General features: G+C 52.2%; 1 protein-coding gene across 1 annotated transcript; it reads left to right on the top strand.

Moving 5' to 3' along the window:
- Positions 1–11,323: 11,323 nt before the first annotated feature.
- FOXA2 (forkhead box A2) lies at positions 11,324–14,262 on the top strand. The gene is made up of 2 exons (XM_029221273.1): positions 11,324–11,410; positions 12,427–14,262. Exons 1-2 carry the CDS (start codon positions 11,324–11,326, stop codon positions 13,726–13,728), a joined length of 1,389 nt encoding a protein of 462 aa, XP_029077106.1. The 3' UTR covers positions 13,729–14,262.
- The last annotated feature ends 1,629 nt before the right edge of the window (positions 14,263–15,891 follow it).

Below are 15,891 nucleotides of genomic sequence, written 5' to 3' on the forward strand. Positions count from 1 at the left end.
CAGCGGGAAGAGGCTCAGAGCAAGGAGGTGCTTGACTAACCTCTTGATGACAACTGCTAGTGCTGGAATTTGTTGGTGCTCTTGGAAATATTTTAGCTTAACTTAAATATAAAAATAACACGTGGATGCATTCTCTTTGCAAAAAAAATTGAAACATGACAGATAATGACAAAGTCCCCTTTAACATGCCATCACCCCAGCACACCCCCTTTCCTCCCCAGAGATGACCTCTGTAGGGTATGGTGTGGATCTCTCCAGAACCACCCCCCCCCAGGCACTAAAGAAACATGTGCACGCTCACGCACAGACATGAACAAGAAGATGCCCTGCAGTGCTCATTATAATAGCAGAGTTTGCAAACTCACCATGTCCCACGGAAAAGGGGGGAATTTCCCATCACTAAGAGCAAGGTTTCCATTTTCTTATGGAACAGGTGGCTACATTGGTCCACTTAAGAGAATTAAACTTTCCAAGTTACCTGAAATAAGTCCAAGTGGAGGGAGGATTTTGTTTTGTTTTTTAAACTAATGGGTGAAACTTAGCAAACATTCCACCCCAGAGCAGGTACCCCAGGTTGGTCTGAAGCACCCAGCGGGAGAAGGATGGCAGGGAGGTTCTGGCAGCTGAGGGACCTTCTGGAAAGATGAAGGAGGCTTCTGCCAGCTTTGGGTCACCAGGAGAACATCACTGGGTGTAAAACGACTTTGTGGGTGGGAAAGAAGGGGAGTAAGGAGAATGTTAAGGGAACAGAAAGGGAATCAGAAAGAGGAGTGGTGAGCCGGGAAGGATGAAGAGGGGAGTTGCAAAAACATTTGGATGCTGGGGTTTTCTGGACCAAATCACTTCAGGAAGAGGACGGGGTGGGGAAGGGGAAGAGGGATGGTTTTAGCATGTGGTAGAAGGTTTAGAAAGAATTGGAAATAGGGAGGGGTTGGGAGTTACTGTCAGCACAAAAATAAAATGCTGAGTTTAACCTTCAAAGGGAGGGAAAGCCATGGAATTGAAGCTAAGGTCCAGCTCTTTCCTAAGAAGGGTAGCAAGTGGGTAGAACAGTTTTGCTAATTCTGGAGCGGTCCTTGACCCAGAGCTCAGCACAGCTCTGACCTCATGCAGAGAGATGAGAATGATCTTTTCAAATATGTGGTGTCATTTTGAGCAGGTTTAGCTGTCTTTTAAGAGGGTTGATTTGGTTAGAGTTGAGAGGACAAACCGTAAAACGTAGCATCACGCAGTTCTCTAGGTAGTGTTGGGATCTCCCCCGGTGTGATGCTGAGGGTGCAGGGAGGGAAAGTAACACTGACCAGACATTCTCAATACACCAGGCGCCCAGCTAAGCCACCTTCAAGTGCCTCAACACATTTCATCCTCACCCAGTCCATGGTGTTTGCTGTTGTCTCCATTTCAGATGGGAAATCTGAAGCTTTTTTGCTAAGGAGTCCTCAGTCCCAGTGTATCCAGTCTTTCAGGCTTTTTGGAGAGAACCCACAGTAGGGAATACGTTTTCCATCCTGCTGCAGGTACACACACGTTTATAACAAAAACAGAGGTTTTTCAGAACTACACGTGACTTTTCTATGTGAGGTGCACAGAGGGATTCTGTTCTATTCCTTTCCTTTATTTAATGATAATTTCAATGAAATTAATTGCTGTCACAACACATTGAAGAGCCATCAATTGGAGTTTGAAAAGCACTCACCCAGCATTTTTCATAACCTGATTTTATCCCTCCAAAACCAGTCTTCAAGGGTAAACTATGGGTTTTTCAATCAGAGTTGCATAGCCTCTGTCTTTTGTTCTTCCTTCCATCCAAGTGTCCATCCATCCATCCAGTAAACATTTGTCAGTACGTAGATGTTGAACCAACTTTCGGATTCCCCATTAGGGGAAACTGTGCTATCTCATCAACTTTCAGCTCCCAAAATAGAAAAACTCAAATCATCAAACCATGGAAAGAATCAATAAGTGGCAGATACACACCCCAGAAATGCCCAGAGGGGCCACTGTAGATGGTTCCAGAGCTAACATCCTTGGATATAATCCCCACCCCTCCAAGAAAGAAAATATTCCTTCAGATATTCCGTCACAACGACAAAACATGCAAAAAAGATAAGTGAACCAGGTAGTAGCATTCCAAGATGTCAGTACTGGAGGTCTCTGCTGCATAAAAAAATGGGTCAGGTTGCAGGGGGACCTGGAGCGGAAGAAAACTGAAATCACGCCCCATTCCTACAGCACTCTCTCTTCCTGCATCTGAATCTGTTGAGTCCTGCTAACTGTGACCACAGGCTGTTTAAAATTACACCGTTTGCCTTATTTAATTTTCTTCTGCAGTCATAAATATTAATTAAGCTAAACCACAGAGAGCTCCATTTCAATCCTTTCCCTTCCTGCGGACCATAAGCAATTAAGATCCATAGCTTTAAGTACTAACCGGTTCTTTAAGTCTGCCCTGGGACATCCACTTTTTTATTTTTTAAATTAGGACAGATTTATTAAATCTTAGTGGTTTCTTTTTCCTGCCTAACTCTCTTGAGCTGTGGGTGTTCTCAGTTTGATTCTCTTCTTGCAAATACAATCTTTGCTTCTCCAGCGGACTGGCTCATCTTCTCCAAACCAAGATGCAGAAAAGTGCATGTTCAATTCATGAGGAGCAGAAATATTTGTGTGCAGCCTGTCAGCTACCCAGTGGCAAAGACCACACTTTTCAATGTTTGGTAATTTAATATTATTTAATGACAAAAACAGAAGAAATAACTGTAAAAAATGAGGAAAATATAACGTGGAAAGTGCAAGTCTTCTCCCAAGCCTTCCAAGTCCCTATTTCTGGAGGTGTAATTGTTAATAGCCTTGTGTGCAACCTTCAAAACTTTTCTGCACGTAGAGTCAGGATTACCTTTACAAAAATTAGATCAAATTACCCATATCCAGCGACTGTTTAGCCCTTCATCATAAAGTAGATATACTTTCTATATGATTTCAGAAAGATTTATATCAGCTTTATAACAGCTCCATAATATTCCACAATTAAGTTGGGTTATTGTTTACTTAACCTTATTCTTTAAGAGTTACGATCTTGGGCATATTGTAGATAAACCACACACATACACTTGGTACCAGTAACTGAAAACTCTACCTGTGAGCATTTTCCTTTTTCCCATGCTTCTCATGACTTCTCCATCAGAGAACATTATAATGTGGAAACAGGTCAAGGTTTGGGTCAGAGGGCCTGGATTGGGATGGAAGGGCTGGGTGGTCTGAGGCAAGCCCTCAACATCTCACTCCCATTCCCCAGGGACAAAGGGAACTCCCACCTGAGAGGTTTTGGAGAACCATTAAGTCTGATGCAAATATTACCCCTCCCACCACGAAGGTCCTGGTCACTTGGGGGGCAGTAAACCCGAGGAATTAACATAAAAAAAATTATGTACATGTATTTCTAAATTCAACATAAAAAGGAGAAAAGAATAAAAGAAACAGGGAAGGAGAAAAAAGCCTTCTTTCAATTTCTATGTAACTACAAAGACTGGGGAGCAGGGCTCAGGTCTGAGACATAGAACTCCCACTAGGACCAGATGGTCCTCATCGTTAGCATCTACTTAGCACTTTATTCTGAAGACTTACAGGAATGAATTTACCAGGTTTCCTCTTGAAGGGAAAAACTAAACTCTCAGGATTTTGCAAGGTATACATCTATTTATGTAGACTCCTCTGGAGAATGTTAAACAGTACTGATCATTTGTTATATGATGTAAAACAATACATCCAAAATCAGCATCGCGTATTTCCATGCCTTAGTCCGACAGAGGCAAACTATGGGGTGATGTAGCCGCTGGGCATGAAAGAAACTACAAAATAAGTTTGTATTTTATATCCAGTTCCATCCAGGGATCTCAAAGCAGCTGAATACAATGTCCTCCCCAGCTTTTTCACCCCCCCAGTCCTCATTGCTTTAAAATCAAACATAGATTAAGGACTTGGTCTAAAATTCTTACTGTGTTTACATTGCTTTTTTTCCATGTGCTTTTATAAATATGGTAGAAATAAGAAGAATTTGCCCTGTTTGCTCCTGTTTAGCGGTTCCTACCTGGAAAGAAGGAGCCCTTTTCAGAACGAATGACATTTAAATTCCCACAAGGGAAAGATGATCTGAGCGCTAATTATGGGTGCATATTGCAAATAGAATAAGCATTAAGGCAACATCTTGAGTTTTTAAATTCTTCTCATCTTTGAGACTCAAATTTTAGTTTCCAAACGTTTCCTATTATACATGTTGGAAAATATTTGGGTGGCAAAGCAAGAGAAACAGTGTGTTTCCTAGCGTGGGAGTGGGGGTAATTTTGGTGTGTCTGCGGGTTCAGCTTGCATTTCTCCTGGTCTTGTTCTTTTTCTTGGGCATCAGCAGGCAGTGCCAGTTCAGCATCGGATCAGCATCTTGGGGAAGAAAATTCCAAGTCCCAGTCACCTTCCCAGGAGGCCCAGGTCTTTTCCAGGAGGAGGACATGTGCAAACCCCATTTGAAACTCAATAAACAGGAATCTCCTTGTCACTTTCTCTTCTTTTGGATCTATTTTGTTTCTTAAAAATGCACATTGGGATCAGTGAAGAGGTAGGGGATGTTTAGGAAAGGTCAGCAAGTCCAGCGCACCAGATTCATCGGGAGGCAGGATCAGCCCGGGTCCTCCGGGCTCTCTCTCCCTTAAGGAGGAGAGTTAAGGGGCCTTGGAGGGCGTTTGTGATGCAGTGTGATTGCAGCTGAAACTTTGCTTAGGCCGTTTTTTCCTTGCTTGGAAAATGACAGCTTCCAAGTCACCAACTGATCATTGCTGTAGGTTCCCTGTCCTGCCGGGTCAACCAGGGAGGTCCCAGGAGAGGCGCTGTGGGAGGTGCGGGAAGCTGACAATGCCAGGTGGGGCCTGGGAGGGGGGCACTGCTGAGAGCACGTTCTCCACGCCCCAAGCTGCAGACACGTTCTGAACCCTGGGAAGATGCATTCTGGCTGTGGGGAGGGTCGGTGTGGCCGGGAGCGAGTGGGAGGGGAGAACCCACAGGAGGTGAAAGTGGACTTGCTTTACATTTCATCAAGGCCTGTCTCACCTCTGAGCTCAGGACAGACTGCAAGATGAGTCAGGGAAGCGGGGCTATTTCACCTGTGGTCAGTGGACCAGCAGCCTCACCATCACCTGGAAGCCTGTTAGAATGCCAACTCTCAAGCCCCTCTCCCGCCCAGAATCTGCATTTTAACAAGATCCCCAGGGGCGGGTTTTATGCACATAAAAATTTGCTGGGCGGGTCCCGGGCCCCCGTTAATTACCCCAGGTCCCTGTCAAACGAAGCTCCCACTTTTCAGGAAGCTCCACAATCCTTCCTCTGGAAAGACTTTCGGAAGCAAAGCAGGCAAGGAGTGAATACAGACACGTGTCTTGCACACACTTGCCGCGGTTCTCACACACACGGGGCACACTCTCAAGCCAGCAGAAGCACCTCGCTGCCGACTTCTGTCTCCTTCCCAGAGCCGGAAACCCCCCTAGTACCTGTAGGATGGAAAACTGGTACTCTAGAGAGTTTACAAATGGTAGTGGGACTGGAGTCGCCTGCCATTCTGCTGGCATCCTGCCCACTGCTTCAGAGGACCCAACCCTTGGCTCTCCCATCAATTCTGGGTCAACACAGGCAGCACACTTCGCCTTGGGCTTGCGTCCATCCCTGCCAGCAGCTTGGTTAATTCCAAATGGTGAGATGTAGACTGCCCTTTGGAATGGGGTTTTTGGCCCTTGGAAATTCCTGGGTCATCGTTGAAAGGAGACTTGAAGACATAGGCAAAATAAGTTCTGCTGGAACACATAGCAGAAGAAGGCAGGAAGCAGAGCAAGTAGAAGGAAACACTGCAAAGAAACCTCTGCAAGCACATGGCTTTGCCTACCATGGTCAGGGCGGTATCTCCGCCATCTGGAATATAGTAAGTGCTCATTAAAACAGTTGCTAAATGGACGAAAAATCTATAAACTACTCTTCACTGTCACTGCTAAATATGAGAGCAAGTTATGTCTAATTCTTTTCTGCTTACGCAGAGCCCCTGTATCACTTTGAGATGGAAGCAAGAAGAAAACATCCACTTCACAAGCCTAAGACTCAAACTCCAGGCCTTGCTAACCTCCTCTGATCTCCACATCTGTCTATGCTTCATCCTTTCATACTTATTCAAAGTATATTTGTTCATCCAAGTAACTAATCAGTAACTTGTAGATCTAATGGGGCCGCTTCTTAATTATCTCCCTGGGTTCCTAAGAATGAATGTCCGGGTCCGATTCTTCAGGTCTGTGACAGACTCTCCATGACTCCTGTCCTCAGTGAGGTTTACTGCTGGCTCTTTTGGCACGAATAACAGCTCCTCTCTAAGAATAACGTCCACATGTATGAAATAGCTCGCAGAGCCACCAGTGCAGATATGTCTAATTTAGGCATCCCTCAAAGAGGAGTTTATTCTCACTCATGTTGACATGTTATTATTCCCACTCAAAGTCGTCATTTCTTTATTTTTCTCTCTTCCACTTAATTTAATTACCTGTTCTAAGAGTCCCACTTACCAGAAGCGTGCTAAAAACTCAAGAATGGTGGACAGGATGCCAAGTATATGCCAGAAATATTTGTCAGACCCTGGACCCGAATGGGCAGATCATCGACCTTCTCCACAGACCCACACAGATGGGAGTGGAGTCGACAACTGCTCAGCCTGACCACCGAGGAAGCCCACAAAAATGCACAATCCATTACCACAACCAACCTTCCAAACAGCTATCCAATTCTATGTGCACAGAAAAAGACAGCTGAGTGCCAAATTCTTCCAACAGGACCTGAGAACAGAGCCTCACCTGCTCCCGACACAGGGCTATCCTAGCCACCACCTGGGGTTGACGTGCATATCACTTCTCTTCCTCCCTTAACTCAAGGGAAGGCACAGTCGTCTTTCTTACGCGGGTCAGAGAACATAGTGCTGGTTTGTTTTCAGAACTCAAACCCTTGCTCCCTTGAAGTGATGGCTTCCCTGATCGCCTTGCATGTGTGAGAACTGAATGAACATGGTATGAGTTATTTTGCTAAAGTTTCCGTGACATCAGATCTAATATTCTTATTCTACATTTCACCCTAAAATAATGTAATCATAAAATAATAATCATATAAAATGACACAAATATACTGCAGGAAAAAAATGTAGACTGAAGAGGTCATTCTACCACCAAACACAACCAGGGTTACTAACATCATATTTATCTCATTTTTTATTTATTATGACTTATTTCCCATCTTTTCCTGTGAATCTTGCCCAGGAGTGGTAGATTATATGCATGTGTATAAACTTACTGTGTATAACCCTACAATGCCATATCTTGCTTTCCTCTCAATTTTAACATCACATTCAACATCACTTTCTTGTGGGTTTTTAAATTTTTTTTCACATAAATCTCCTTTGAAAGATATTCTTCACTAATTATCTTTTCAATTGCCCTCCCCATAAACAACAAGGGTTTTGGCCATCAAAGAACCATGGAAGCCAGCAAAACAAGTATCTGATTGCTCAGTGCCAAGTAGCTTGATTTTTTTTAAAACATAATTTCAGAAATAACAACCCATGGAAAGTGAAATGTTGATTGCAACCTTGGATACAACTGTGTGCCTCTTCTTTAGTAAGACTTGGGAGACACCCTGAAAATTCCACCTTGTGAATAATGGAGGTGTGGGTGTCTGATTTCTGCCAACCCAGAGGTTATTTGAAGGTAAAATGTGTATTTTCAGAAGACTTTGCTAAATCACCTTTCTCTGTCTCCTCTGTTTTAACCTCACCTGAAGACCTGCCTAGTAATGCTCTAAAGCAAGGCTTGTCCTGGGTATTTATTCTCGAAAGGGCTTCGGGAACTGGAGGGAACTGGAGTATCGATCAGCCTAAAGAGCACCCGCCCTTTGGTATTTTGTGGGTCATCGGTTAGGGAAGTTGAGTACTGTTTATTGATGCCCCCTTCCTCACAGGCTAGTTTCACATGACGGAGACCCCCCGGGGTAGGAGTTTTGCTGGAGATCGCAGGGAGACCGAAGGAGGCCCAGATTTGAGCCCAGTCAGTCCGCTGGGCCAGCGACCTGAATAAAACCAACGCGCTAAATCCAAGCACAGTCATCGGTCATAAGGCGGCTTTAAACGCAAACCCGGCAGCACCGAACGACAAGGCCGGGAAAGAGAGGGGGCACGGGCAAAGGAAATCTTTGTAGGTCTCAGCCCTAGGTGGGGCTTCAAATAAGGGGGGATGAGGGGAAACATCTGTTTTCAGCCCGAGCTACCCGCGAACTTTTTCCTGGAGAGAAGCTCGCGGAGCAATTTACAGCATTCCAGCCTGAGGCTCTCGTGCCAGACGCTCTGAATCAACCTTTAGAAACCAGAGCTGCCGGGAAGGGAAGGAGCGCCGTGTGCAGGGGCGGGAGCGCCTCGGCGGGCCTCAGCGCAGGGAAGGGCGGCGGGCCGGGGGCGTGGGCTCGCGCTCCCCGCAGCATCCGCCGGCCGCGCTCCCCGAAAGAGGCCAACCTGGGTTTGCGCCGAACGTCGGGGACCCCGAAGAAGCGCCAGCCCCCGGGAGGCGTTTTCGGAGAGACTCGGAGAGGCCGGCGGACGGCGCGGGAGTCCAGATAGCGGGGTTAGGGGCTCGGGGGTCCGTGAGGGCTCGGTCTGTGCCGGGGCCGCGGCCGACAGGGGGCACCCTGTCACTGCGGAAGCCGCTGACCAGGGGCCGGGCCACCGAGGGGCACGCCCTCCTACCCCGGGCCGCTCTTTCTCCTGCTCGTGGCGAGATTTCTAGAACCACATTTTCCACCAGGAGCAAAAAGAGGGGAGTGGACACTCACGTAGACGCACAGACTAGCTTAACCTGGACACTCGAGATTTAAATCCCACGCACACCGGAAAGCTGTCTGTCGTTGTTTCTCGGGTTTGTCTGTCCGACCTACTGAATGTGAGAAGCGCCCCGCGGGGGCAAGGAAGGGTGTGTCTGTGTGTATGTCTGTGCGTGCGCGCGCGCGTGTGTGTGTGTGTGTGTGTTTCTGCCCTCGGCCTGCGCAGAAAGCTTTGGAAAATAGGCCAGGGCTGACCCTCTCTCCCCAGCCCTCGGGAGAACGATCAAGTAGTTTCCACCCACGCTCGGGGACCCGGCGAGAGATGCCCGGGCATCTGGTCCCTCGGCTCCCCTGTGCACACCGACACTACGTGTGCATACGCCCAGCGCACTTCCCGGCTGCACCGCGCCGGCCTGCCCCTCCCGGGAGCAGTCTGCGCTGCGCACGGCTTTCAGGGAGAAGCAGACCTTGGCTGTGGGGGACCCTGCCCTGGCCCTCGCTCAGCGGGTTCATTAACGCTCTCACTGAGAATTGGTCAAACCAGCCGCGCCTGCATCTTTAGTTCAAAGCGTTGCAGGCCCGAGAGCCCTGGAGTAGAGGGAAGGGGTGGGAGTACCCCTGCACCTACTGCTCCTCCCCCTGCCCTCTGGCCTGACCCTCACCCAGCCTTCCGTTTCCCTTGCTCTGCTCCGTGTCTGCCACCTCGCTTCTGTCTTCTGCCACCATTACCCATAACTCTGGACAGGTGGACCAGATACCCACTATTTCCTATTTTTCTCTTTTTGGGGTTGAGGGCGCAGGGCCGCATCCTCACGGCCCAGCCGGGGTTTAGAACCAAGAAAGGGCGGCCACCTCCAAACACCTGTAGTATTCTGCCTCCCCGCCCCCTCCCCAATCTGGCGCACTGAGGTCTTGGTACCTGGCCTAGGACAGGTGGTCATTTGAACTCAGAAGCTGGATCGAAAATAAAAAGGACGAATATGGTTGCTAGGGTTTCTAATTCTTATAAAACAGGAAAGCAGAGAGGACAGAGACATCCCCGCCCACAGCCAGGCGGACTCCATATGCCCCATTATTGATCCCTTAATTCCCCTCTCTCCTCCCGCCTCGTCCCCCACCTCCTGCCCTGTTTGTTTTAGTTACGAAATGTTGTGGGCACCTCAGTTGTGACTGAAAAGTAACCTTGAAACACGCCGTCCTGACTGTCAGAGACAAATAGTCTCCCAACCGTCGCAGCAGCTGGCGGGGCCGCGCGCGCCCTGCGCCCGGCACCCGGACCGTGGGACGGGGCTCCTCCCCTCCAGCCGCCCCGTCCGGCGCTGGAGGCCTGGCTCCCGCCGGGGAGGCGGGACCCAGCGCCCCGCACGCCTCCCGAAGCCGCTCCGGGTCTTAACTGTAACGGGAGGGGCCTCCCAGCAGCCGCAACAGGCGAGTTAAAGGTGTGTACACAGTTTTTCTAAATACGACAGCGCTTTGCAGATTGGCTCTGTCACCGGTTGGTTGTTTTGACAGGGAATGAGCCCTGAGAACTAAGAAATCCGGGATAAATAAATGCGGCTTTGATAAGGCTCTGCAGAGGCGAGAGCGGGCGCGGAAGCCGGACGCGCCCTCGGACAGGCGCGCCAGGGGCCCGGCTCTATGGGACGGGGACGGGGCCAGAGCCCTGGGCCGCTCCACTGGGTGGCCTCCTCCCGGGTCCCTCCTCCCGTGGGGACTCCCCGCAGACGAAAGGGGGCTGGACCCGGGGGCCCACGCGCCCACCCGCCCCGCTCGCCAGTCCGGCCTCCGCGTGCACGGCGCAGGGCAGCTGCGCGGGCGCCGAGGGCAGGTGCTGGGCGCCGGCCGGGGCTCCCTCTCACCCAGGTGTGAGCTGATTATTCAAATGGGCTGCCCCGGGTCTGGGGATTGGAGGCCCGCGGCCGCGCGCCGCGCTATATCACCAGCAGCCCACGTCACTGCGGCACTTGTCCGCTGCGCGGTCCACACCTCCTCCTCCTCCTCCTCCCTTCCCCCCCTCCTCCACCACCTCCACCTCCTCCTCTTCCTCCTCCTCCCCCTCTTCTTCTCCCCCCCCCCCCCACCCGCCCCCGCGCCGCGCGCTTCCCGCCGCCTCCCGGCAGCTCGGCACTGCCAGCCTCGGCCTCCACCCGGCAGCCCGCGAGCGCGGCGGCGGCGGCGGCGGCGGCGGCGGGCGGCGGGCGCTCCGGCAGCGGCGATCGGCTCCGGGCCTCCTCCCACCCTCGGCCCCCTCCTCCCGCGACTCACCCCTCCCGCCCACTTCCAGCCACTGCCTCCGGCCAGCCGAGGGAGAGAGGGAGTGGAGCCGAGAGAGAGGGAGCGCGAGAGGGAGGGAGGGGACGGTGCCTTGGCTGACTTTTTTTAGAAAGGAGGGTGGGGGTGGGGGGGTGATTGCCGGTCGTTTGCTGGGGCTGTTAAATTTTAAACTGCCATGCACTCGGCTTCCAGTATGCTGGGAGCGGTGAAGATGGAAGGGCACGAGCCGTCCGACTGGAGCAGCTACTATGCCGAGCCCGAGGTAGGCACTCGCCTTTGCCGGGGGAAGCGGGGTGGCGGCGTCCGCTCTCGGCCCCAACCTCTGGACCGCTTCCCCGGCCGGCCCCCGGCCCCCACCCCAGCCGCTCCGGGCAGCCGCCTTTTCCACCCTCCTTCGACTCAGATGGGTCTCTTTTTTATACGACACACTGTTAGCCTTGAGATAATATTAACTTTGTGATCAAATATTGACTTGCGGCGCCTCCAAATCCTCTTCGTGGCCGAGCCACGCACTATCCTAACAGAGTTGTGTTTGGCAGCGCGCGGCTGGGGAGGGGTGGGAGGTCGGCCGGCGAGGGGGTGGGGAGCTGGAGTGGGGAAGGTGGGTAGGAGTTGGGGGCTGAGGTAGAGAAAAACGGTCCAGGACTAGGCGACAAAGAGAAAGAAAGTTTGTGGCTGCAGAGCCCAGCCGCGTGTAGTTCTGTCCGCGGTCCCCTCCCTGTCCCTCCACTCAATGCCTCCGGCTGGCCCCAGACTGCGCGCAGGTACCGCGTTTCGGTTCCCCTGGGGCCCAGAATGGGGTCCCGGGAGGAAGGCTGAATGGCGAGGACCCTGGGATCGTCTCCGCGGGAGGCCGGCGGGCGCCCTGCGCCTTGTCCCACAGGTCGCTGGCCAGGGTCCGAGGTGGCGTCCGGGGCCGCGGCGCCTGCTCGGTATGCTGGCGTGAGAGTCGGGGAGACTCTGCGGGGGGGAGATGCATTTGGGATGCCTGGCTTGGGGCGCTCCCGGGGACCTCTGTTTTAGAGTCTGAGCGAGGCGCAGGAGGGCGAGGAGGCGGCCACGGGCGCAGAGCGGCGGCCCCCGCGCCACCTCCCCGAGGGCGATCGCGGCGCGCTCCGGGTGAAACGGACGCGGGGCCGGGGCCGGGCGAGGACAGGACTCCCCGGAGGCCTCCCTGGAGGCGGGGGCCTGGGCTGGCCCGGTGGGCGGGGGGTCAGGCCGGGCGCGCTTCAGCCGCGGTGCTAACGCTGTGCGCCTCCCTCCGGGCTCTGTCCTCAGGGCTACTCCTCGGTGAGCAACATGAACGCCGGCCTGGGGATGAACGGCATGAACACGTACATGAGCATGTCGGCGGCCGCCATGGGCAGCGGCTCGGGCAACATGAGCGCCGGCTCCATGAACATGTCGTCGTACGTGGGCGCGGGCATGAGCCCGTCCCTGGCCGGCATGTCCCCCGGGGCGGGCGCCATGGCCGGCATGGGCGGCTCGGCCGGGTCGGCCGGCGTGGCTGGCATGGGGCCGCACCTGAGCCCGAGCCTGAGCCCGCTCGGGGGGCAGGCGGCCGGGGCCATGGGCGGCCTGGCACCCTACGCGAACATGAACTCCATGAGCCCCATGTACGGGCAGGCGGGTCTGAGTCGCGCGCGCGACCCCAAGACGTACCGGCGCAGCTACACGCACGCCAAGCCGCCCTACTCGTACATTTCGCTCATCACCATGGCCATTCAGCAGAGCCCCAACAAGATGCTGACGCTGAGCGAGATCTACCAGTGGATCATGGACCTCTTCCCCTTCTACCGGCAGAACCAGCAGCGCTGGCAGAACTCCATCCGCCACTCGCTGTCCTTCAACGACTGCTTCCTCAAGGTGCCCCGCTCGCCCGACAAGCCCGGCAAGGGCTCCTTCTGGACTCTGCACCCCGACTCGGGCAACATGTTCGAGAATGGCTGCTACCTGCGCCGCCAGAAGCGCTTCAAGTGCGAGAAGCAGCTGGCCCTGAAGGAGGCCGCGGGCGCTGCGGGCGGCGGTAAGAAGGCGGCCGCCGGGGCCCAGGCCTCGCAGGGTCAGCTCGGGGAGGCCGCCGGGCCGGTCTCCGAGACTCCGGCGGGCACCGAATCGCCCCACTCGAGCGCCTCCCCGTGCCAGGAGCACAAGCGAGGGGGCCTCGGGGAGCTGAAGGGGACGCCGGCCGCGGCGTTGAGCCCCGCGGAGCCGGCGCCCTCGCCAGGGCAGCAGCAGGCCGCGGCCCACCTGCTGGGCCCGCCGCATCACCCGGGCCTGCCGCCTGAGACCCACCTGAAGCCGGAGCACCACTACGCCTTCAACCACCCCTTCTCCATCAACAACCTCATGTCCTCGGAGCAGCAGCACCACCACAGCCATCACCACCACCAGCCCCACAAAATGGACCTCAAGGCCTACGAACAGGTGATGCACTACCCCGGCTACGGGTCCCCCATGCCGGGAAGCCTGGCCATGGGCCCGGTCACGAACAAAGCGGGCCTGGACGCCTCGACCCTGGCCCCAGACACCTCCTACTACCAGGGAGTGTACTCCAGGCCCATTATGAACTCCTCTTAAGAAGACGGCGTGACCTGGCTAGCCTGGACCCAGACGGGAGAGACAGGAAATGGAGTAGAGACCCTGAGAAAGGGGTGCTGGAAAGTTGCGAGGGAGAAGGACCCATCACACCCCTGCTCCCCCGGAACAGAGGTCTCCCCCACCCTCTGCAGCCTTTCTCTCCCTCACATGGGCCACACTGATGTCTATCATGATATATAAGGAGGGAAAGGGAAAAAAAGATAAACAGTCAAAAAAAGAGAAAAAGGAAAGCCTCAGTTTCCACTACTGTGTAGACGCCTGCTTCTTTAAGCACCTGCGAATCCTGACTTTTTGTTGTTGTGGTTTATCTCCGTTGCTGTCATTGCAGGGAAGTCTTACTTTATTTAAAAAAAAAAAACAACAAAAAACAAAAACAAAACAAAAAAGAAAAAAACACAAACTTTTGTGAGTGACTCAGTGTAAAACTGTAGTTTTAACAGAAAACAGAGTTGTACTATTGTTTAAAGAAGAGAAAAAATGATGTAAGGGTCTGTTGTAAATGATCAAGAAAAAGAAAAAAAAAAGCATTCCCATTCTTGATACGGTGAAATTCAGGTCTCGAGTCTGATTAATTTATGGTTTCCGTGTGCTTTATTTATGGCTTATAAATGTGTGTTCTGACTACAAGGACCAGAGTTCCACAAATCTATATTAAAGTGTTATTGCCAGTTTTTTGCTTTGAATCTTCAAGATTTTTTTTTTTCCTTTGCCTGATTTAAAAAATAAACAGACCTGGGAATTAGTTTAAAATTGAGGGAGGGAGATCCTGGCTGGTTGCAGGTTTTATTTTATTCTGGGGGAGGTAGTTGCTGTTTTATTGACTGTTTATTATTAGCATTTTCAGACAAAGTAAAGTTGAATGAATTTTACAGTAAACAGACACATACCCATTGCCCAGATCCTACAGTTCCCATTTCACTATACTTGTTATACAGCATATCTGTCCATCTATCCACACCTCCATCGGTCCACTTATCTTATGTTCCTAGATGCATTTCAAAGTAAATTTCAGACTTCAGTACACGAAACACTTCAGCAAGGACATGTTAATGGAACTCAACATTGTTCAAGGTTACTTCTTTGAATTTTGGGTTTAACTTTACACACAGTGAAACTCACAGATCCCAGGTGAACCATTCTAGGGATTGTGGGGATGATGCAGGTTTATCTCCAAAGCCTGGAGAAAACCACACATCCTATCTGTATTTTCCAGCTGGGCCATGTGAAGGTGCAATGTTGTTGACATCTCTGGGACCCTGGGGCTGTCTTCTCTGAAAAGAAGCCTGGATTTTCCATGTTTTTTCCTGTATGTCCAATCCTAGGCCTCCCTTCAAGGCAGGGAGCCCCGACTGGACTTGCAAATTCCTGGTGCAGCTCTTTTCCTTTTCATCACTGCCTCTCTGCACCCATTCACCCTTCCATGGAATTGGAACTCCGCCTGGACTGACAGCCTCAGGCCGCTGTCCACACTCCACCCTCCATCCCACCCTCCACCTTCACTTAGGTGTTCTGCACAACCTTGGTAGAACTTGCTGCAGCCCAGGAGTAGTGAGGCTTCTGGAACCATGCTTTTGAGCATCTGGTCTGGAGAAACAAAAGACTTTCTCCTGGAAGTGATTTTAAAGGGAACTCAGGGTCCTGATGAAAATCTTTAAAAATATGTATAATTGGGGGATAAGGCAGAGGTAAGGGGGTGTCCTGCACAGCTGGCCAGGTGCCCCTTGTCAGGGGTGGGATCCCAGGGTCTGCAGGTCTTCTCCCTCCCCACTCCACCCAAACTCGGAGCGAGGCCTTGGCCAAGCGGCCTCTTAGCCCGGTTTGGCAATCTAGGATTACAGCACCAAGGAGGTGAGTGGGTATGTTGTGATTCTTCAAGGAGAACCGGAAAGTATAAAGAAAGACCCAGAATAATTTCTTACAAATCACACTGCCTCTCTCCACAGACAGCCTAGTGGCCCTAAATCCTCGGCCAACCGAAGTGGAAACCTTGGAGGCCAAGCGGGGCCCGGCTTCGCAAAGTGGGCTCCGCTTTGGCTTTGCCCTGGGCATCTGCTGGCAGGCAAGCTGGCCAAGCGAGGGCAGGAGCCATCCAGGGAGCAGCTAGCTTGCGGTGGGTGAGAATCTCCGCAGAGTCGGAGGCCA

The sequence above is a fragment of the Monodon monoceros genome, unplaced genomic scaffold, assembly GCF_005190385.1.
Source record: "Monodon monoceros isolate NGI ecotype Baffin Bay Population unplaced genomic scaffold, NGI_Narwhal_1 Super_Scaffold_13, whole genome shotgun sequence".
In the NCBI taxonomy this organism is placed as follows: Eukaryota; Metazoa; Chordata; class Mammalia; order Artiodactyla; family Monodontidae; genus Monodon; species Monodon monoceros.